This window comes from Octodon degus, unplaced genomic scaffold, assembly GCF_000260255.1.
Source record: "Octodon degus isolate 3935 unplaced genomic scaffold, OctDeg1.0 scaffold00016, whole genome shotgun sequence".
Classification (NCBI taxonomy): Eukaryota; Metazoa; Chordata; class Mammalia; order Rodentia; family Octodontidae; genus Octodon; species Octodon degus.
In genome coordinates this window covers 4802095-4825921 of record NW_004524592.1, presented here as the reverse complement: position 1 = coordinate 4825921, position 23827 = coordinate 4802095, and the positions used below count along the sequence as shown (strand labels likewise).

General features: G+C 35.9%; 1 protein-coding gene across 4 annotated transcripts in view; it reads right to left on the bottom strand.

Annotated features, from left to right (window-relative positions):
* Erbb4 (erb-b2 receptor tyrosine kinase 4) overlaps positions 1 to 23827 on the bottom strand; it is a 1229537-nt gene that overhangs the window by 412724 nt on the left and 792986 nt on the right. For all 4 annotated transcript variants that reach the window (XM_004626607.2, XM_004626604.2, XM_004626606.3 and 1 more), the window contains exon 4: positions 13950 to 14084. In XM_004626607.2, coding sequence (XP_004626664.1) covers positions 13950 to 14084 — 135 coding nt within the window. The remainder of the gene's footprint in view (positions 1 to 13949; positions 14085 to 23827) is intronic.

Genomic DNA, 23827 nt, shown 5'->3' with positions numbered 1-23827 from the left:
GTAATTAACCACTAAGAAGAATATATGCAGTGTATTATTTGTTGAAACTGTACTTTCGATTTGATTTGAAACTGTCTCATTGCTGTTTATCAATAAAACTTTGAAAAAAAAAGAATTGTAGTTCTCACTCTGTGTCATTTGTAGGATTCCTGAGGCAGGTTCGTTAACTTCTCTCACTGTTTTCATTTTGTGCTTTGTATGTAAATGTTCATTTTGGCCCTGGAGGTTTACGCCATGCTTCACAATCCAGTACAAACAACATCGCCCATATCACCAACCTCCCTACACATCTGACACATTACTGGGTTCACACTGTGATTAAATTGAATTCAAATAATTGTGATTGAATCATCTAAAGCATATTTAAATAATTGGAGTGGGCTGCACATCCACACCTGTCTCACTGAAGTTACACAACGGCATTGCGTACTGGCCCTTCCAGCACATCAGCCCCTTCTACAACAACGTGTTCACTCATCAAATCATTTTGTCCCTACCCAGTTTTTCATTCCTAATTCACAATCATGTTGACTCTATTCCATGTTTATTGCATTATAGCAGTAAATGGCCTTAAAATAATTCTAATAAGTACATTTTAGTATTTGACATTTATTTCTAAAGGAGAGTGTGATAGAAAATTAGAGTTTACCACTTAAGGAAAGGAAGCTATTCCAAATATTACTGAATACATAGAACAATATAGAATATTGCCAAGTGTCCCCAAAGTAGTCATACCACTGAGACCTTGGAGAAGTGCTGACATATGCATAAATGCAAGCTTTTACGATGGACTCGAGGAAAGCAGAAAGCACCAGCTTTCCTCTGCATCTGTCTCCACTATTTACAACTGCTGGAATCTTGAGAAAGGAATTATCTTATTCAGTAATAAAATACAAAATATAGGTGATAATACCTACCTCATATACATGGCAGCACTGTGATTAACTGGGAAAGCATATTTAAATAATTGGTGTATGATAAGCATCCATCCATACTTATTCCCTTCTTTATCTATTACATAGTGGAGATAGGAAAAATGATAAGTTCAAGTCCAGCCTGGGAAACTTGACTCTAACTCAAAATTAAAAAAAAAAAAAAGAAAAGAAAAGAAATAGAAATAAAATTGCTGGGGTTGTAGTTCACTGAGAAGTCACTAGGATCTAGCCCCAGGACAGCAATAAAAATAAGGAAGAAGACAAATCCAATAATACAGGGGCAGAAGTCTTTAGGACACAGTTCAAATGATTGGTAAGATACCATAGGTCAAAAAATAGGAAGAGGCAGGGGAGATGTGGGACTCAGGAATGCTGGATAGCCTGGCAACAAGTGGATCCCTACATGCCCAAATTCAAGCAAAAGAAATGTACTCACTCCAAGCTCATTAAATGGAGTCTAAAGCCTTGCTCATGGTGAGAGCTATAAAGTCTCTAAAGTCCCACTCAGCATGTTCTGTCCCCAAACTGCACCCTCCCTGTTTTCTCCGATGGCCAATGACCAACTAACTCTCAGCTGTTGCATCCTTGTTATGTGATCAATGTGCTCAGTCATTCTCTCTAAATGTTGCTTTATTCCATTTGGCGCTAAGTTTGAATCATTCTCTGCCCACTTTTATTATGCATTCTGAATGTGCATTGCAACAACCAAAGTACAGGGGTGTGTGTGTGTGTGTGTGTGTGTGTGTGTGTGTGTAGGCAGTAAGATCTGATTTCCTTGGCTGAAAATATCGGGCAGGCACAAAATATTTTTGTGTAGTTAGTAAAAGAAAATTGTGAATATTCTTATATTTGCAATTTTCATCCATCAGAGTAGTCAGCACTTGAGAGGCATCCTGTTGATTATTTCACTGTGGGCATGCAGAAGTTCCTGTAATTATGCATAGGATAGTATTCAAGCAGTCTCTGCTTTCATCTGACTTCCAGTTGAAGACTCCAACAACAGACCCATGTCCTCCATCAGCTAATAAGAGACGAGTATTATAAAGGGGAAGCTGAGCTGGATGAAATTATCCCAAGCTTCATAAGGGAAGGAACCATTTCTTCTCAGCAACAGCTAATGCTGCTCAAAACACAGGAGATTTCTCAGATTGAATAAATCAACACTTCTCTCCAAAGAGGCCAATATTTTCACACCAGAGTGCTAACACAGCTTCTCCAAGCATGGATAAATTCTGAAAGGTCTTATCATGTCTGTGGTTTGGGACTTTATAATTGTTACTAGGGCCATTAATCTTGTAGCCTCCCTTTTTATTATATCTGAGATGGAGACTGAACTTTTGTTACAGACTGCAACCCTGTGGCACTCAGTTGAGGAGATAAGACATGCCAGAGACAGATAACAAAGAAAAATGGGTTACAAATTGGAGAAGATTAGGAAGCTCCAGCACACTGTATTAAACAAACTCTTCTGGGGTATAGTAGCTACGAGGCTCATCTTACATTCCTTCTATTTTATCATCTGTCAAAGGGACTCAGGATTGTGTGAGTGTGAGTGCACGTTGGTGTATATGTGGATGCCTTCATATACGTGTTGGGGTATGTGTGAGTCTAAATATCCAAGTCTTTATACTTTAAAAAATCCACATTGCTAAACAGGAACTGAATGAAAAGTGACTTTAAAACTGAAGGATGTTTGTAATAGTTCCTATATGATTAGAGTTTTGTTCATAAAGTCTTCATCTATACCTATGTCTTCAAGAGTTCTGTTCTCTTTTCTAGCAGATTTAGTGTTTTTCTTTTAATAGGATTTTATCTTATTAAAAAGCTTTTGTACAGCAAAAGAATTCACTACCAGAATAAAGAGATACCCACAGTGTGGGAAAAAAGTATTGCCAGCTGTTCATCAGACAAAGAATTTATATCTAGAATATATAAAGGACTGAAAATAAAATTATACCCACAAATATAAAGACCCAGTCCAAAAATTGGCATCTGAAATGAACATCCACTTCTCAGATGAATTATCAATGGCATATATATATATATATATATATATATATATATATAGAGAGAGAGAGAGAGAGAGAGAGAGAGAGAAAAAGTTCAATATCACTGCTCATTTCAGAGACAGAAATTAGAACAATTTCTGTCTCTGAAATGAGCTAAAATTGCTAAAATTCTATCTCACCCTAGAAAGAATGGCTATTTTCATAAAATCAACCAATAACAAATGCTGGAGGGGCTGTAAGAATAAAGGAACTCTTCTCCATTGTTGGTAACTGTAGACTAGTGCAACCACTGTGGAAATCAGTGTGGCGATTCCTCAAAAAAATTGAAGCTGAGGATTCCATTTGGCTCACCTGTCTTCCCTCTTGGTATCTTCCTGAAAGAAATAAAAGCAGCCTACCACAGGGATATATGAACACCTATGTTTATAGCAGCATAGTTTGTAATAGTGACATTTTAGAAATAGCTCTAATGCCCATAAACTGGTGAATGGAAAAACAAAATGCAAGGGTTTTATACAATGCAAGGGTTTTTATACAAGGGTTTTTATAGCACTATTCCACCACAAAGAAGGATAAACTTGACACATTTCTAGGTAAATGTACCTTGAGACTATGCTCTTAATTGAAATAAATCAGACACATATGTGTCAATGTCACATTGTTTCTCTGATGTGGAAGAACTGAAAGTATAAATAAGGACCAAAATATATAATATATACTGTCACACAGGAAGAAATTGTTCAAACACAAAGGAAATCCAGGGAGGGGGAAAGCAGAAAAAAAGGACAGGAAAAAGAAAAACTGAGAAAATAAGGAAAAATGCAAACAAGATTTCATAAATAAAGAGAGGAAGAGGGGTTGAAGGGAGGGTAGGGGAACGAAACAAGAAGAAGAGTCAGACATATCACGTACAGGTACAAATTCCTTAGGATGACTGCAATCATTATGTGTTTCCACAACAGTATCAATTAATTTAATTTTAAGAATGATGGATGGTAAAAATAGAGTGACTCAAAAGTGACCCAGCAGACAATAACCTACAATGTCTCGGTACAGAATTGTTTTATTAATTCATCTTTGTATTTCATTTAAAAAATTAAAATTCAACAATAACAGATTTTTGATACAACTGATTTCATTAACACACTATCTCAGAGTTCCCCTCTGACATGTGAGGCAGTTCTGAAAAGTGAGCTACATGTTTACAGAACAGAATGATTTGCAAGCCTTCACAGAGATGGCTGTTATATACCATCGGAAATTATTTATGCCTAAATCAGACTGACTTCCCAGCCTTTGGCCACATTTTCTTTCTTTCTAAAAAGTATTTTCAGTGTTGTAATTGTCTGAAATCAATATTCTCCAAATTGAGCCAAATCCCATGGTAGGTAACATGGGGAAATGCAGTTACAATTTACATGTACTGAAATGTCCCTGTGGGTCATTTATGGTTATAGGCAACTGACTCTCCAACAACTGTAAGAAGTACATTCTCATACAGGCTGGGAAGCTGAGGACAGAGAAGTTAGTAACTTCCCTAAGATTGTGCAGCAAATGCTCAGCACCAACTGGAGCCGTGAAGTGTTGGCCAAAAAGTCTGCACCCTTAAGCTACACAACCATGTAGCTAACTTATATTGGAAGAAAAAAAGAACAGAGCAGTGGGCTGGGCACATAGTTCCACAGTCTAAGTGCCTGCCTGGCAAGTGCAAGGTCCTGAGTTCGATTCCTGGTGCCACGTGCCACATGCCATGCTGGCCCTGAAACCTGGTATGGTGGCATATGTCTGTAATCCCAGCACTGGGGAGGCTGTAACAGGAAGATCACTATGAGTCTAAGCTGTGTAGTGAGTGCCTGTATCAAATAAATAAACAAATGATTAAAAAAATAAAAGCACAGAGATGATAGCTGGTTTAAGAAGGACAGAGCACCCAAAACAGATTAAGACATGGGTAGGAAGACAAGCTTTACATAATAGGCCTGGTGGGGCCCAGGAAGATAGCTCAGTAGAATAAGTGCTTGCCTGGCAAGTGCAGGGTCCTGAGTTCAATGCCCAGTACCACAAAAACAAATAAACAAACAAAACAGTAGGCTGGTATACCCCCCCACCCCCCGCTGGCTCAGCCTGCCTTAAGGGTGTGTCTGGTAAGTCAGGTGGATGTGGGTTCAAACTGCAGTATCTTGTGCCTGACTGTGTTTGCATGAGCAGGCGCTTAAACAACTGAGCTAACTGGCAGGCCCCAGGTGGGATTCATGGAATAAGTGAAGTTTAATGGATTTTTCAAAGGCCTAGGTAAATATGCTGAAGGAGATCGTTAACTAAGGTGGGTATTCACGGTCCCTTAGGGAGTGAGTTCTACAGAGTCACATGGAGTTCCTGGGGTCATGGTCAAAATGTCTAATTCAGTAGCTAATGAGCAAGGCTTAGCAGATGACAACAGGCAGAGAGGGAAGTGTTATAAATGCCATCAAGAGCCCTAAGAAAGGGTTCCTCCCACTCCACTTGTTACCCTCACAAAGCTATAGTGTATTTGGCCATAAATAGAGAAGAGAAGCTAAGAGAGGTCTGACTAATACTGAGGGTGGGGTACAAGACAGAGAAATCCTTTTGGAGGACAAGATTTCAACCATAAACACTAAAAATAATTTAAAAATTAAAATTTATTGAGAACTCACTAAAGAGCAAGTGAAACTTTAAATATTTTCATATATTAACCCAATTGATTTTTGTGTGATGAAAATGAGGACCAGAGCACTAAGGAACTGCATTTCCAAATTCTTATAAAACTCAGGAAGAACTCAGAATCAGACTTCAGCCACTAGGCTGCTTGTCAAAGCCAAGACAGAGAGGCCCACTTACACAGAAGATAAAATTCCAGAGCCTTTGCTCTACAGAGATAAGGATGTGGAGTGAGTTCAGGAGGAAGCTATCGTAGAAAGGATAGAAAGAGAAAGAACAGTGATGCCTAATTGTTCTGCCTCTATTGCCATGACCTGTGAGGCCAGCAGGGTCTCAAAAGCGGTGACAGAACAGGAACAAGAAACAAGACACATGAAGAAAAGCTGGGACTGGGTGGAACCTGATTTCTCTGATGGAAAAGTAGTGACAACATCTCAACCCTAGAGTCTGTTTTATACATGGTAAATCAAGGGGAAAGCATGAGCTAGCAGTGTTTTGCTGAGAACACTGAAAGCAGACACTCAGATGGTTCTCAGAGCTATTTGTCCTACAGTTAACAGGAAAGAACACCAAGGCATCAAGGCCGGACGCCTGACGATACGCAACCGAGCCAGAGGTCACCTTGTTTACACAGCCTGCCTTAGACATCCTGTGTCCTTTGGGTTGGCTTTGCTCTAGTCTCAAGGGCATCTCCAACCTCCACTCAGCTGTGGTTTACCCACTCCCCACACTCTGCAACACATGTCCATATTTCAAACATATTCAACAGTATTGTATTTCTACTCCTAAAACCCTAAGTACCAGTATTTTTCTCTTCCAAAAAACTATCCAGGTCCACTATATCTTGTAATAGAAGTGATTTACTTTTCAGAAGGGAGCTATAAAATTATATGTTATTATTTTTCTCTTTGTTCAACCAAGCAAAGCTGATGTTTATCAATTATGCAACTGTAAGTACTCTCAGACATTTGTTTATTCCACTAAAATATAAATGACCTGTCTTTCCAACGAAATAGGTGCTGTTTACAATTATGTAACTTAATGAAATTGAGAAGTGTAGAAATGATAGTTATTCAGTTCTGCTTTGTTTTAAAAACTTTTGGATCTATCTATAAAGCTACAAGGGTTTGTCTTTTTTCTTTCCTGCAAAGTCAGTTTCTTTATTCTGAAAAACAAACTTTGGCATATGATTTAGGCAACTAGTTTAATTCTGTATTCTACTTCTTGAATACAGACTGTGAACTGAAAACATTTCTACAGAAAACATTTTTTTAAAAACCACCAAGATCAAAATCTTTGTTTAATAAAGCAGAAGTGATAGCAGAATAAAAGGGGCTGATCAGAGGACAGACTTTTGAGATGGCTTTTCTTTTGTTCATTATTTTATTCAAGCCTTTAAAATTTCTTTTATGCCTTTCCCTGACTTGTATTTTAAGCAAAACTTTAAGAGAAATGTCACTGCCTAATTTTCTCTCCATTTTTTCTTCCCTACTTAAAAAGAGCACCTACAATTGGCAAAGAATCACCTCTAAATAGAACATAATTTGTTCTTGCCAGGCAGCAAAGAATTAAATAAAAGTTGTGTACAGCCACTTGCAACAGTCTCAGCTTAAAAGACTGCTGAGTGGGTTAGCAGCTAGATCTCCATATTCTTTGCCCAGCTCACGGTCGAGATAAGTATGGTTTGCTTTCTAATGACCCTATTATAATCAGCTGCCTCCTCCCTGGTCCCTTCGTTCTAGACTGAAATAAAAGTGGCTCCCAAGAGAGCATCAGCTGGAGACGGAGACGCAGAAAACTTTGTAAACACTATGGAGAGGGAAACTCGAATCATTTCAGTTACTTGTAAACATTATCCTCTTACCACCTAGCTTTCTTTAAATGATGACAAACTAAAGAAAAAAGAGGAAAGAGTAGCATTTATAGTCTATTTAATTGTGAAACTGAGTTCTGTGAAGATGGTTGCATGAGTTAAAGAAAAGGAGGTCCGTGTGCCTGGAAAGGAGACCCCGTGGATGGTGGCGGCAGAGCCAAGTACTCCCACAACCTATGCCTTCCATTATAAAGCTAGCTCACCAGAGAGAAGCAGAATGGGGTGATCCTGAATAGAGCTGGTGTGAGCATCATTCAGCTTTACTGCTGTTTAAAGAACAAATATACAATAAGGATTTTATTTTATGTATCTATTATTTTTTTTAAATCAACCATTGGATACTTTGTAAATCTCTTTTCCACTTAGGTACCTACTAACCAGGTCAGTCTACTTATGTCTGTCCTTGGAATCAATAAAGGATCTTCAAAGATAGGTAGATTTTCATCATGAAGCAAAATTTCCTTGGGCAGAACATCTAGGAGTGGATTCTGATGTGTGTCTAAGTTTGGAAATCATTACTTTTTAGCAGTTACCTGTGGAAAGGACACTCTGCCTTGGTGGTGTTAGACCATGTTGTGGAACATACCCTCTGGTCACTTTCTGTAGAAGTAATTTTTCTTCCAACAAGATATGATCATGAGGAAGTTTTCATGTTTATTTGATAGTAATGGAATCTAAAACTATGAGCAGCTAGAAAATTTCCATTTGAAGAACAGGAGCAGTAGGTTTATAGGATACAGATGAGTTCATCTTTAAGGCAGAAACTCTTATTCTTAGAGAGAAGATCTTCTCTTACAGACAGGGACCATTTCTATAAGTCCTTTCTTGTGAAACAGATGCAATGTCAATTCACTATTTTTTTTGATTCATTATTCTTGAGTAAAATTGAAATGCAAAAGTGAACATTAGTGCTGAGATTTAAGTGTGCCATTGAATCATTTAAAGGAAAAATGTTAGCAGAACATGACCTTGAAGAGTTGTATTTTTGCTTTATGTATTTTAAGCTAAAATGCCCTGTTCTTAAGGGTTTTTTTTCTGTCTTTTTCAAATTGTGCTTGTGTGTACATGCATGTGTGTGTTCTACTCAGCATGTGATCATGAGGGACAAAGAGCTGTGATCAGTTCATACGTGGGCAGGTAGCCAACCTTATGCCAACACTCAAGAAAGAAATGAAAGCCAGTCTACTGGGCATAGCCTAGCATTACCTCTCTGGGGCTATCCTGACATTCACACAGAGCTAAACTGTGCAGTAGGTTTTAGAATATTTGAGAGCTGATCATTAAAATGCAGCTACCACTCAATACGAGGTTACATTAACCGACAAGTACATTTTATTAAAACAAAGATAATGGATGATCAACATTCATTAATGACTAGGGTATTACATTTTACTACTAGGTATGCAGTTGGGTTGATTTAGGTCTCTTAAATCTGTGTGACATAAATAGAACCTAATAGTGTGCTCCCAGGTCATCTCTTCCAAATTCCACTTGAATGCTTGAAAGTGACAACGTTCAGACATTTACCAGAGAAATCAGTAAAATACAAATTGGGGTCCTCCCCTCTTATTTCTCAGACATTATCTATTAAATGTTTGCCAGCACAACAGCGACATGTGGTATAATTTAAAGCTGAAAAAAAAAAAAAAACTGCTTAGGGAAACGTACCAATAAAACCTGTCTAAGGGAGCTGTGACGTATTCTGCACCTGGGGGGAACAATTCCAAACATAACAAGTTGATGTTTCTACTAATTTAGTGCAGAGCAGAGAATAAAACCTTGGGCTGAAGAAGCAAAAGACATAGGAGAAATTCAGGAGCTGCTTCATAAGATCCTAACATGGTCAGAGGGTCTCAGTAGTGAAGGCAACCTACTCCTCTTAACACAGCAGGAGCATGGCTGCCACATTTGAGCTCTGTCTTCAAAAGAACCATTCTTAGCATTAACAAGAGTGTGCATAGCTGGTTTCACGTGTTTGGAGGTATCAGATGCACCAAGTCTAAGAGAAGTGGAAGGGCAACTCAGCAAGGGGTTAAGCTTCCCAGAGTCCTGCTGGCGCAGGTGGGGGTGCTGATAGTAACTGGATAAGCCTACAGGTGCTTATGGGATTATTTCCAGGCTTTCGGTGAGTTACATGTAAATGGGAGTAGGACCTAATCACAAAATACTGAGGCCAATGTATTATTATATATGTACATTTAATGTTTAACCTTTATGTATTTATTGTATGCAAGTGTATTTAGTTGATAAGTTGAGTTTTATAATTATTTGCAATAATGCATGAGGAATGAGGACCAAGGTGAATTCTCAAAGGTCTTCAACAGCATGAAAGTTCTTCTGTTTTGCCCCCTAGAGGGGAAGTTAAGAATTGTGTTGTGGGGGAAATCCTGCTCCTTTCTGCGAAGCAGGGATTAGGTGTAATTAACTTTTTCAATACATCTATATATATTATATGCATTATAGATATAATTCATGAAAAAGTGACTCATAGGAACTTGTCACATATGATGAGAATAAAGATCTGTCTTGAAAAGTTTGCTAAAAAAAAGGAAATAATTCGATTCCATTTCCAGGAGAAGAAAGCCAGGCTAGCAGGTATCCTGAGAGCATTCCCTGTACTGTTTTTAAACAAAGGTCACTGCTAGGGTGAATTCTGTTTGGCCTGGAATTCCTTTTCTCCCAAATGGAATGTTAAAGGCCCTCCTCAATATGGGTTGCTGGAAGTCTTCATTTTCTCATTAACTGCATTAAAAAGATAGCAGAGCTGTCACTAGATATTAGTGTTTCTTCCATTTAAAAAAATACACTCTATGATCTACTTGCTAAATTTTGCTTAGAATAACTGTGCCTGAATAATAAGCAATCATTATTTCTTTTGTTTTAAGTTCATGAAAATGTACTTTATAGCTTTTAAAAAATATATTTTATATGTAACTTTACTCATTTTTGTTCCCCTAATTTAAACTTTTATTTTAAAAAGTGTCCTAAGAATGCTATGTGATTTGATTTGATGTGTGAATTTACAACAAAGTGTATTTATGTATATGCAGAACACAGCAACTGAAGCTGTACTGCAATGTTCTGGGAATGAATCCTCTTTCTGCTTCATTTTGTAAAGTTTTGCACAAGTTCAAATAGAAGAGTACATCTAAATTATGCAAACATTATGGAAGAAGTACAATAATTGATGACGTAATAAGCCATGTTTAATTCTACTACATGTTGAGACTTAATCATCTTCTAATTCAAGAAAATAAATATATGTTCACAATGCACAATATTAGAAGCAAACAATTCTTAGAATATATACAACTCATTAAGAGAAAACCACAGTTTTTTAAACTAGTGGTTTTATAGGTAGAGCATCCAGTGTTATCAGCTTGGGAATATACTTGTGAATTTCGTGCGATACCATCTGCCAATCTGCCATCACACCTCCATCCTCCCCCTGTCTATGGAAGGGTTCATTCACTGATTAAGCCCTGTTGATGTGCCTAAGAATGTTAGAACAGTGCATCATAAATCCTGCAAGGGAATGTACGCGATAAAAAATGCATTTTTTTTCTCATCCGTCTGAGGCTTGGCTGAAGATAACTTAAGGATATCTTAGAAAATACAACTTGGTGTTATTTCTGAATCATACATTTGTAAAGAAAGCATTTAATTTTACTTATTTTTATGGATGCTCCAAAACTCTTGCATTGTTTCAATTTTAGGACAAATGTATGTCAATGAAAAACAAGATTGTTTTTAAAATATTTCTTAAAACCACTTCACTATATAGTCCAGGTTGGCCTTGAACTCACTACTCCCTCTCCAAAGCACATGCTGAAATGATTATTGATGCAGAGTGTGGGGAAAGGTTAATGAATTATGTACTGTGCACTCATGGATTATGTCTACAGAGAGGGATTGTGGAAGGAGGTTTCTCTCTTCCACTCTTTGACCTTGGGAGAGCCAGCACTTCCGTCTGTGTGCTGTAGCACTTAAGAGGCTATGCTGGAGCATTAACAGGCCTTGATGGACCAAATGGACTAAGACAAGAACTTATGTATTTGTCTGTTAGCAAATATCTGTTGTCCATCTCTCATGTACTGAAGCAGAGGATAAAATAATGAGTTCGGGCTTGTTCAGGAACTTCAATCTTAAATGTTAGACTAAATGCCAGATTTCATCCCTGATTATTATGGGGTCAGATTGAGCAAGAGAGAATTTCTCACAAGAGTTAATTCCTGACAACAGACTTAATGGATAATTAAAATTTATTCTGGAAAAGGGAAGAAATGAAAAACAAAGGAACTTTAAGGTCTGAACCCACAGAGCTGAAAAATGGGCTAAAATTTGATGAACATTCCAAGCCTATGGCTTTGTATAGATTTGATTCTATACCAGTAACAATGGCAGGCTGTTAGGGCCATTGTTAGACTTCTTTAACCAGAGTTCTTGCAAGCATTTCCTTAGGTGAATGAGCCAGAATGGAAAGCCAAGAAGAGCAGTTGAGTCCCCAATCTCCTAGCAAGGAGGTCTCAGGCACCTGAAAGATTTCTGAACAGAATTTTGGAAGTCCTTGAATTTGAACTTTTGGAAATGGATCTCTAGAACTCTTTTATTAACAAATTTGAAACTGGATACTCCCTAAGGAGTTACTTTATATTACTCCCCTCACCTAAGGAACAGGAAGCTACCACTATATGTACACTCTGATTTTTTAAGCATTACTATTATAAATACTTCATATGAATGGTATCATGTAGCATTTGCCATTTAGTGACTGCCTTACTTTCTTTAGTAGAATAAACCCATACATTATCGATACTGGATGAATAGCTAATGCATTATTATCAGCCACAGCCTTGTGAAGTACTTACAATGTGTCAGCAAATAGAAATACTGCATAAGCATTAAAACTTTGACAACAATTGGTGGTTAATTTGCAAAGGACCACTGGTTATGAACCCATTCTGCATTTATAATTTTTGCACCTGCAATTATTTGCATGCAAAAAAATGCAGCCACAGTTGCCTAATTATAGGCAAAACCATCCCAATTAGCCCTCAAAAAGAACAGCACAAAGAGATACCATCTGTGAAAGTGCAGCAAACCCCTCTGACCTTTCCTGCTCCAAACACTGTAAGGCTGATGGGCACATTTTCCTCTTGGCTTTTGTCTCAGGTTTTATTTTTGCCTGATCTGATTCATGCCTCACAGGCTCATCATTCAGACAGGCAGAGTCAAAGAGGCCTTTCCCCTTGTACAGTCCAAACGCTTCCTCCTCTCCCAAATAATCTGTACCCTAGCTGGGGCAGACTCAAAACAGAAGCCGTCTCTGGAGTACATCATTTGCATTGCGAGCATGCGAAGATTCAAGGTTTTTTCACATGCAATATTACATAGTAGGCCAGCTGAATACTACAACGACAGAGTCTGATATAAATTTCTGCTTAAAAATAAAAAGAAAATTAGGTTACTCTACTTTTTGAAAAAATATTTTAGCCATTTATTAAAATTGCAGCTGTCAGTTTTGATCAAATATATTTATATTTTCCCATTATATTAGTAAGACCATCAAGAAATCTAATAATTGTCTCTTGGAGTGTGATTTCTTACAATGGCATCATAATACAATTAGGACTGTAGCAAATAATTATTGAACTATGTGGAGACAGTTATGATTTCAGGTGGGAAATATATAATAATATATGAGAAATTTAAAACCCAGGTTAATACTTGATAAAGATTCTGTTCTCATACAAATGTCAGAAATAATAAATGTGGAGACACCATAGCTTAATATGTAAAAATAAAATAGATTTCAGATACTGTAATTTTCAAAGATTTCAATGATAGTTCCAATATTATTTGTCATTTAATCATGTTAAAAATTATGAATCTGCTAAATCCTCTTGTAGAAATAATATATATTGTAAAATTAGGAAATACAACAGTTTATTAATCTAATGACAAAAATTAGAAGGTAAATACACTTGTTATATGAAATTGAATTCATATATTCCATAGACTTTGAAATTGTCATAAAATATGACTACAATGATTTAGGGAAGTGCAAGTATTTAGAAATCTCAATGCTCAATTTTTTTAATTATGTGTTTCACCTTAAATTTACAGTAAATAGAAAGTACACTTCTGTCTTACTATCTTTGCCTAACAGTGTATGTCATAAAAATCAAAGCATGGAAACATTAACCTTAAGTTTATGGTCAACAGCGCCCGTATTTGGACATTAGAAATAAAATAATAATTTAGATTGATCCAACAGGAACCATGTATAGAAAAAGTGAGACTTTGTGAAGGGGAACAATCATGCCACAAATTGCTAAACATTCAGTCGGTGCCATCAAATTTCAAAATATTAAGGGTGTGATGAACAGAAATGATTCATTTTTCACATGAGGTGGAACATTTGGAGATATGGCAAGGGATAAAGTTACTCACATCCTGAGCTTCCATTTGTGGACACCAGAGTCAAGTTGGAAGGCCATGGGTTTCGAACAATATCCTGCCAGTGAATAGTGTCTGCATAACACAGGAACTTGTTCTGATCTACGTAGACACCGCCGTTCAGAATTTCTATGGAGAAAACAAATACGATTGCTGTCAGGCTGATTCTTGCGGAAAAAATGTAGTCAATTAAAATGATATTTTAGATTACTTTCAATGTTAAAGTAGAGGGAGACTGTTAATAACAGCATATCTTTTAAAAAAACCTTCCACTGAGTAATGTAGATTGATTGCAGATATTCGTAAAAGATTAATACTTATAGTGGAAAACAAAACCCACCCAATTCATGCATTCAGAGACAAAGACTCTTAATAGTTTGGTACATATACTATTAGTTTATTTTCTTTCACCTTATTAAGACTGGACTAATATAAATATTTCATAATTTGCTAATTTAGTTTACTACTCTATAGTACACATTGATTATATTATTTTAATGAAAATACAATATGCCAGTATACAAATTAAATAATAACTAATTAATTTGTTCTTGTTTGTCACTTAACTTATTTATCTCTGGTTAATCTTTGAAATAAATTTCACAAATACCATTGCACAACCACAGAATGTGAACAGTTTCAAGATTTTTGATGAAAGTTTCCTAATGTCCCTTCAGAAAGGTTGTTTCAATCAGTGTGACATTAGCACAAGGTAGAATCTGAAATTAATGCTTCTGTCAGAAGGTTTTTTTTTTTATTTTTACACAAAGGTGTTCTTTTTCATCTCACTGAGAGTGGGTAGAATTTCCAAGTATAGAAAAAGCAAGATAAAAAGTATGATCTAAATTTTCAGTGAATATTTAAATTTTAAAGCATTTATTACAATCAAATACTTATTGCCATTGCCATTAATTCCACTCAGACTGCTTTTCCTCTCAGTGAACACACACATCACATCATTTTTTTTTTGTTCTAACAATATTTGTACTTCTTTATTTTTTATGTATTTGGTACAGGGTCTCCCTATGTAGGTCCAACTTGCAGTGATCCTCCTGCTTTCAGCCTCCCCAGCACTGGGATTACAGGCATGCACCACCATATCCGGACTTGGTGGCTGGCTCAGTGCACCTGAGGAAGGGGCCAGTGCCACATGTGCTGCCCGAATGTAACCCTGGTCCCTGTGCTTGCCTAAGCAGGCACTTAGTCAGCTGGGCTACCTGGTAGGCCCTCTAACAATAAATTAACTGAAATGTACTTCAATTTATTTAACTGAAATGACTTCCATTTCTTTTGATACATCTTTTCCCATTGGTGATTTACAGGATCTTCAAGCCAATATAAATATTTTATAAATATTTGGCCATTTGGGTATACAGCTACACAATACTTCAGCTATATATTTCTTCAAGAAAAACACTGAAGAGTAAAGACCTGACACATTTAATTAGGTAGAATAAAAATCTGCTCCAAATATTTGTTTCTGAGGTAAAAGCACCACACATCTGTTAAGAAAATCATCCGTACAGGATGATTTTTTATTTTTTAAATAAGAAGTGGAGCACTTAGCCACCAATTAGGTGCTGACTAGCAGGGCTCCATCCCCAGATTATGCTATGAATTCATGGGGAAACAGTTCCAACAACTCAGGCTCCTTCCCATTGGTCCTCACAAAGTGTGCATCTCTAGGTGGGGAGGGCTCCTGCTTCAGTAGAACTCAGGCACCTTTCTCTTTAGCTTCCTCCTTTTTCTGATCAGTTTCCTGGACACAGTCCAGGAAGTTATCCATACTCTTTGAGTATTTAGTATACTCAATATGCACATTGATCCTCTTAGCAAGTATCTTGCCCTTAACTTGCATATGGGTAACAGTGTCAACTCTTCCAGTTTCGCCATTGTAACAGTTGTGTGACATTCCCTTTTGTATATTACCCATTCCTTGATGTCTACAATATCCACCTTTTTGTAAATCCACATATATGTGGTCAAATGAACAACCTCATGTTTTCTAAAAAGTCTAGAGAATATATGCCAGGTTCTCCTCCTCATTTCCTTTGTGTTTTTCACATCCGCAAATTACTGGAGGATAGTAGTTCTGGCCAAAAGGTATCCCATCATTCTTGCATGTTCTGAAACTGTTCTGGAAGATCTCTTAGCTGTTATTTGTGTTTTCCTAGGTGGTTCCAAGTCCTGAGTCCATTCAAAACATTTACCCCTCAAGGACTTTTCAACTTTGGTGCAGAGCCAGAGGTTGCACGGTGTCAGATGCAATAAATAAAGTGGATGAGGACACACTAAGGGTTTTCCGAGCCTGCCTTTCTGTTGGACGTCACTTAGCTGTAGCATTCACTGTGCTTTTATTTTTTTAAAATCAGACCTTGTAAAGATAGAAAGGAGGACTTCCAGAGTTCCTTCAGAAAGTTTTAGTCATGATGGGATAAGTGTGTTTGAAGTAAGGGGCGAATTTGAGGAAGTCAACAACAAAGTGTCATTTATTATAATACTCCTTTTTAAACATTCACTGTGTATTTCGATTATCTTTTGTATAATAAAAATTATGTCTCATCAGGAATTGGGAATAGCCATGGAATAAAATACACTAATAGCAATTTCTACTTGACGCCTATTCAAAGGGCCTTGGTTAGTTAACTCATTCTGAATAATCAACGCCCAACCACACAATGGATTATTCTCCCAATAGCTGTTAAGTTGTCCAGGAAAGATAGTCCCTCTAGAAATATTGTTTGTCAAGAAATTGGCTAGAAATACACATAGTTCCTTCTTGTCTAGTATCTCCTCCATGTCACCCAAATACCCAATATAAATACAATTTTAGAATAACCATAGAGCAGTCAATAAAGTATTCTACTCAGAGTAAAACATAAAACATAACAAAAAGCTAGATCTCAGTTGTTTGTACGGATAGCAACTTACTCCTCCTCACTGGATGAGCACCCTATTGAGACAGGTTCAGATATAGTCAAGCTGCCCACAGCACCCCTATGCTGCTAAGCTATCCTGTGTGCTGGCTTAATTCGCTCCAGCTCAGGATGACTGCTGCACCAAAAACATCTGTTCTGAATCAAAGGCAGGAAAAGATACAAGAGGAAGAGACTTCTTTACCCAGTGAAGTTCATTTATTCTTTTTTTGTTGTTGTTTTTTGAGACCGGGAGGATGGCTGTGAACTCACTATGTAGTGAGGATTTCTCCTGATGCCTCTAAGTGCTGGATTACAAGTATGTGCTACTATGCCCAGCTCTCTGAATGAAGTTTTGACTTTCTGTTTGAAAAGAGATGCTTCTTCAAGGATTTCATCAGCCAGAACAATAATTTAATGCTACCAAGGAAAGGCGGAGGAAGCGACTTGTTATGGACATATTAACAGAAGAGATGTCACTTAGGAAGGAGAGAGAGCTTTGGCCAGAAAACAGACTTTCTTCCACTGTAATCTTGGCAAAGTCCTCTCTCTTTTACAGTACACTAAATTGTTTTAAACGCATCAACTTAGAGATAAAAAATGAAAGGAATAGGTGGCACCACACAGTATATGTGTGTGAACGTGAGATTGGTGGGGACATCCAAATCATTTTATTGCCTTGCATGTATGAAATCCAGCAGATTAATTTTGCTGGCACAGAGCTTTCCATATATAAAATCAGTCCTATGCTCACCATCATTCTTTTCACTGAATAGTAGTTCTGTTTTCTTGGGAGTGGAGAGAAAAAACAAATTAGATCATCTTTCTACCTTTAAAGCCCAGTTCATTATTTTTTCCTAACCTAATCATATAACCTTCATCAAACCAGAGGGAGATGTAAGACATAAGAGAGATTGTGAAAATGAATTTCTACATTAATGTTCAGCATTAAATTTTTATCTAAGAAGTGTGACAATCTCATACTAATAGCTTTCTCATGAAACATTAGGCGATGCTCTTCTGTTATAGGAATAATTCTTCTTTATGCAACAAAGAAAGCAGATTCTGACTGCTTTCCAGGAAACCAAGGTTATTTTTCAGTCTACATTAGGAAAGGTTTTACTTTAAAAAAAAGGAAAGAGAAAGGCAATAACTCGAACATAATAAAAATATTTGTATTTTTTTAGGAGTCACATTTTAATTCAACTTGATCATAGGAAATAAATGGTATCTAGCTCCAACTTCCTATCTAAAATTTTTCAAATAAAAGCTGATTATACTGAATAACAATCTTAACAAATCCTTTTCATCAGCAATATTAATCTGCTACCATGGTTGACATTTGTTTCTTAGAAATATTCTGTTGAAGAGCTTGACTTTTACTTGGAAAAGGAGATTTGGAAAAGAGATAATAACTTAAGTATAATCTTACTGGTTAAAATTTAAAATTAAGATATAATCATGATATAATCATGATCAATCTAAATGACACTTCTAGTATCACAAATTTAAAACCTAGCATCTGCTAGCAATTCTGGTCAAACGTATTTATACATTTTTAGTATTTAATGTTGATAATCTCTGTGTATTTTCCTTGAAAATAGATTGTATTCCTTTTGGCATACATCTTATTCTTCTGTTGAAAGTTAAAATTCCATAATCAGAGAATGTATACTTGTACTGACATTCATAAACTTTTAATGTGCACTTTAACTTACATTTCTGATTGACTGGATTGCTTAAAAAACTGTCAGAAAATGATAAAATTGGACTTACAGATTTTAAAGTTTTCTTTTACTGTATAGTTTAATTTAATGTATAATCTGTAATGACATATTTGGTTAACTTTACTTGTGGACTAAAAAATTCTCAATAAGGGGTCTGACAAGTAACAAAATTCTTATAGATCCAAACTTTGTATTTAAAAAAAGAAATACCCAATATTTTTTACCATGATCAGGTAAAAATATTAGGGGCCAGGGAAATAGCTCAGTGGAATAAGTGCTTCCCTGGCAAGCGCAAGGGCCTGAGTTCAATCCTCAGTTCCTCCAAAAACTTAAAAAAAAAAAAAAAAGAACACATGACAGGTAAAAATATTTACCTTAGACCTAAAGAGGAAGAAGGATTAGAAAAAAAGTTTGATGAGATATTTATTTAACAAAATACCTGTAAAATATTTGGCTGTATATAGCTGTTTGTGGCAAGATTCCAAAACAGTAATGATTTCCATATGCTTAATTAAAGATTTATTGAAAGGGATAACTTGTACTATACTTACAGTTTCTATTTCATGTAACATGAAAATAACATATAATTTAATTTTATAACCATTACAAAAGAGACAATCCTTAGTCCTGAATAAAAGAACACAAATGAGGAGAAAATTTAAGTGATATTAAGAATAATTAAATAAACTCAGTGTGAACTCATCCTATTGTTTTCGGCTTCACTGTAGAAAGTAGATCTGAGTAAATTGAGAGACATGACTAGAATCTTGGTCATGTAATCAATTGGTAGAAAAAGCTGTTATGAGACTTTTTATCCTATTATAAAAATATATTTTGAGCAAGTCATGAAAACAGAACTGTTAAAAATATAGTAAAATATATTAGACATGACATTTGATAAAAGTACATCATTTCATCACTGGAAAATTCCATTAAACATTTAAAATGTTTGTGTCTCAAAAACTTCCTAACAGATAAATGAACACAAATCACATAAGATATGTCAGGAATCTTTGAATATTTAAATTGTGATTCACATTCCTGTCCAAACTATCGCATTTATCTGATACATAGCACACTACTTTTAACTGAGATACAACCAGAATAAGTTTTATGAAGGTGAGAGATGTTTTTTGTCTTGCATTACACCTAGGGTGGTATGAGTTATCCAGTGAATACTTTTCTGTTGAAGTAGTAAATTCACTTCTGCTGTAATTCCCAATTTTGAATTATATTCACCTAAATCAAATAAACAATTAAGGTTAGCTTTTTCCATTAACTCTCTCTCTAAGGTCATCTCAACTGGTTTTATGTTTCATTAATTTAGAGGTTATTTTTCCTATCTTAAGCTGGATACAGAGTAGAATGACAGGCAGACAGAGATACACAGTAAAAATTTTTTTCTGGAAAAATATGTAAAATATAATGAATACAATAAGTACTATATATATATATATATATATATATATATATAATTTATGATTGGAATTCTTATAAGCCATAAGGGAGATATATTTTATGATAATAAATAGTTAGGACTTATATTTAGACATTTTGTTCTCCTAACATCTTATGAATCAAATTCAGTTATTAACCAGACAAATAATGACAATTCTGAGCTCTTCCCAAAGTTTTCCAAACCTTACAAATTTCCTAATATGTGATGCACAAAATTTTGACATCATGTTTTAATATTGGACTACAAACTTGCCTCATGTTATTCCTTAATTATTTTTTAGAGAGGCATAAAATTCCAGGATGAAAAAGAATGCAAGGTACTTGTGTCTTGTCCTTCCAATTCTCAAGTATTGGCCATTTGACAATTTTCACACATTGATTCTCATTTGCATTCGTCTAATGAAGAAGGAAATGTTTGTGTTGTTTAAATAACTTTGTTTGTACCTTCCTTTTCTCAAATACTGGCTAATATAGAGAATTTAGGGATGTGTACCCTATTAGCAGAATTATTGACATTCTGTAAGCCCATTCTTTCAGAAGTAAGTGTGGCAAAATAATTAGTATCTTTTTTTCCTCTTTGCTAAATAGAATAGCCTAGCCATAACGCAGGATCTCACTGACAATACGAACTAATATGACCACCTTAGTAGGTCTCTTAGGAAGTTAAGAGAATTTAATTTACCCCATGAGCAATTTGTATCCATTTCAAAAATAAAACTGTTCTCTAAAATAAAGATGATAATTATATACACGGTTACCCATATGACAATTGTGTGACCACTACTGAGGACACATTAGTCACAAAACTACCAGCCACAGTGATGTAAGAAACACGTAAGAAGTAGTAGTGACAATTTCACATCCATCCTTGACTATGTATGTCAATGTCTTATTTTGCAGGATTCCATCTACACAAAAACCACAGCATGAAGGTGGGAATAAAAAAGGAATAAAGAGTAGAAGAGCTACATTTGTTTAATAAGAGCAAGGGACTTATACTGCCAAAGGGCACAGACAAGATGTCAGAATTCAAAGTGGTAAAATCCTATTTTCAAGGTGTAGGTAGGGAAGCAGTAACAGGACTTCCTCAGACACAAAGCAACATATCACATTGTCACTGTCATCACCTGAAGTCACACAAGTCTGTCGGTAGATAATGATGCAAAAGTAACACAGATCACATCATCCACTGGGGATACTTAATCCATCATCTTCCCTGGAATGGTCTGGTCCAGAGAGTCCAGTGTATCTCTAAACCCAGACCTTGCAGCCGGGAGTACGCTGAATTGCTGCTTCTCCCCTGGGTCAGCCCTCAAGGTTCATTATTAATAAGCTGAGACTCGGAAGGCTAATAAGAACTGGGTGCTTGAGGAGACAATGGCTCATTCATCATCAATCAAGCTTTGAAGTTTTTATACAGATGATTTAAGGAGAGTTGAAGTGTGCAAAATTGAAATGTCACATTTGTACTGGGAGGGGATAGAGGGTGATATCGTAAATGAGTGATGTAACCCTTTGCATTTCAGCTCGGCGATCAGAGTCAAAGACCCATGGAGGCGAATAATGAATGTGAGGGGGTAACACTGGTAACATTTTTGATTAGAGCAAGGCCATGGATAGAAGAAATTCCTACGCCTACTGACTGACAATCAGCTTAACGTTAAAAACCCCAGCCAATATGTATTTTGATTTCAACCGACTGGTGCTCAGTAATGCTTGTCACAATGTCCAACTTGCTGATACACATTTCAGGGGCCTCTACAATTTTTAGTTCTCATTATTTCAGCTTTAGCGTGAGACCTTCTGAGAAATCTGTGACAATTCCAGTTACAGTGATGGTCTGAACTTCTAGCTCATAGAAAAAATATTACCTTACCTTGTTTTAAATCATTTTGTGTTCTTGTCTTATTTCCCCTATCTCACTCTAGGTCTTTCAAGATTAATAAGCATGATATACATCTTTCCTTGTCATGAGTCCCAAGGGAAGTACCAAGAATATAACAGAATTTCACATGTTTGTGACGATGATGATTAATTATCATGTAAAAATTTTCAGATGACTGACATTTTTAAAATCTCATGATAACATAGTTTTAACAGATCAGATACATTTGCATTATAAAATCACATAAAACATTGAGTAAACTTATGATCTGCACTTATTAACTCTTATCCATTAAGGAAAAATAATGTAATTACATGTACTATATTTCTCATTTGAATATATACTTAGTATTTAGTACAAGGTTCACGGGGTCTCACTACAGATAGGACTCATGGTGATTTTCCTGTTTTCAGCCTCCCAAGTGCTGGGACTACAGATGTGTGCCACCACACCCAGTCTCAATCACTGTCTCAGCATGCCCCAGGGGCGTGGCCAGCACAGTATGCCGGGGATCGAACCCCGGCGGCTCTCATTTTAAAATATTGACTAAACATGTTTTATTCAAAGAGTCCTTATTTTTGTCAAAGTCAGAACAACATGCTGTAAAGTTTCCTAATACTCAAAACTTGAGCATTATTAATTCTATCATTTCTATACCTATGGGATGCCCTATGGGAAATTCCTTACAGTGTCTCTTTTATATCCCTTCCTTAATCAAATTTACCACCTGATAATGTATTTAACTTTTTAACTCAAATTTGCTTTCTACAAAAAATTCCATCCTTAATATTTGTCATAATATTCCCTATATCATGAATAGATACCCTATAGACAGATAGGTAGATAGGTATTCACCAGGAGAGTTTGGAAGTACAAAAGCAATAATACTGAATCTGGTTAAATAGATAACATTAAGTTTCAAATCTAAATTTTAGGAAGCTCATTTGCTCAACTCAGTGGTGGGGTTTGTATTCCTGGTATCTCTCAAACAGTTGATTTTATGATAATTTGTACTTCATAGTTATTTATATAGTCATTTACTTATAATATTAACAGTGTTTTATTGCTTTTATTTATTCACATTAATATTCCTTTTCACAAGATTAGTTTAAATTGTAGCTTGAACACGACAGTGTTCTATATTTCCCTTCATACAACATTCTAGGTAGGTGCTTCAAGGATACTATGGAAAACTGATAATCATTTGGGGCCCATCTTCAATTATCTTGTTTCTGCATCATATTCAATACTAAAGGAGTTTTTAGCTCTCAAAAACCATGAAAATGATGGAGCAAATTCTGAAAAAGTACAATACAGAGAATCAGTTCACATTTTCTTTTAATGAAGGTGACTGTGAGCTTTCACAGGACAATTAAATTTATATCCTGTTGGTCAGATTCAGTCTACCAGCCTAATCCTGGACAGCTGGCTATCACAGTCCTTTCTCTGGTTGGACACATGACCACCTAACCTCCTTCTATGACTTAACTATCTACCATTGATAGTTATCAATGGTAAGAACTATTGATAACTATCAGTGTTTATAATATTGACTGTAAAAAATCTTACATTTTCTGAATATTCACAAAGCATGTCTGTAAGTTCAATATTTTTCTCAAACATTTCCACTCAACTGTAAAGTATGTACATAGATCTGAAGATATAATAAGCAATTAAATTTTAAAAACTGAACATACATCACTGGCTCCTAGATTAAGAAAGACAACATACGCATCTGTCACAGGAGACTCCTCACTTATACTGATATTAAACAAGACAATTGTGCCTACTGTTTCATTTTACATATTTAGAATTATTCAGTATATATCCTTTGTATGTTACTCCTGTTGCCTAACATTATGTTTGTGAAATTTTATCTACCTTGTT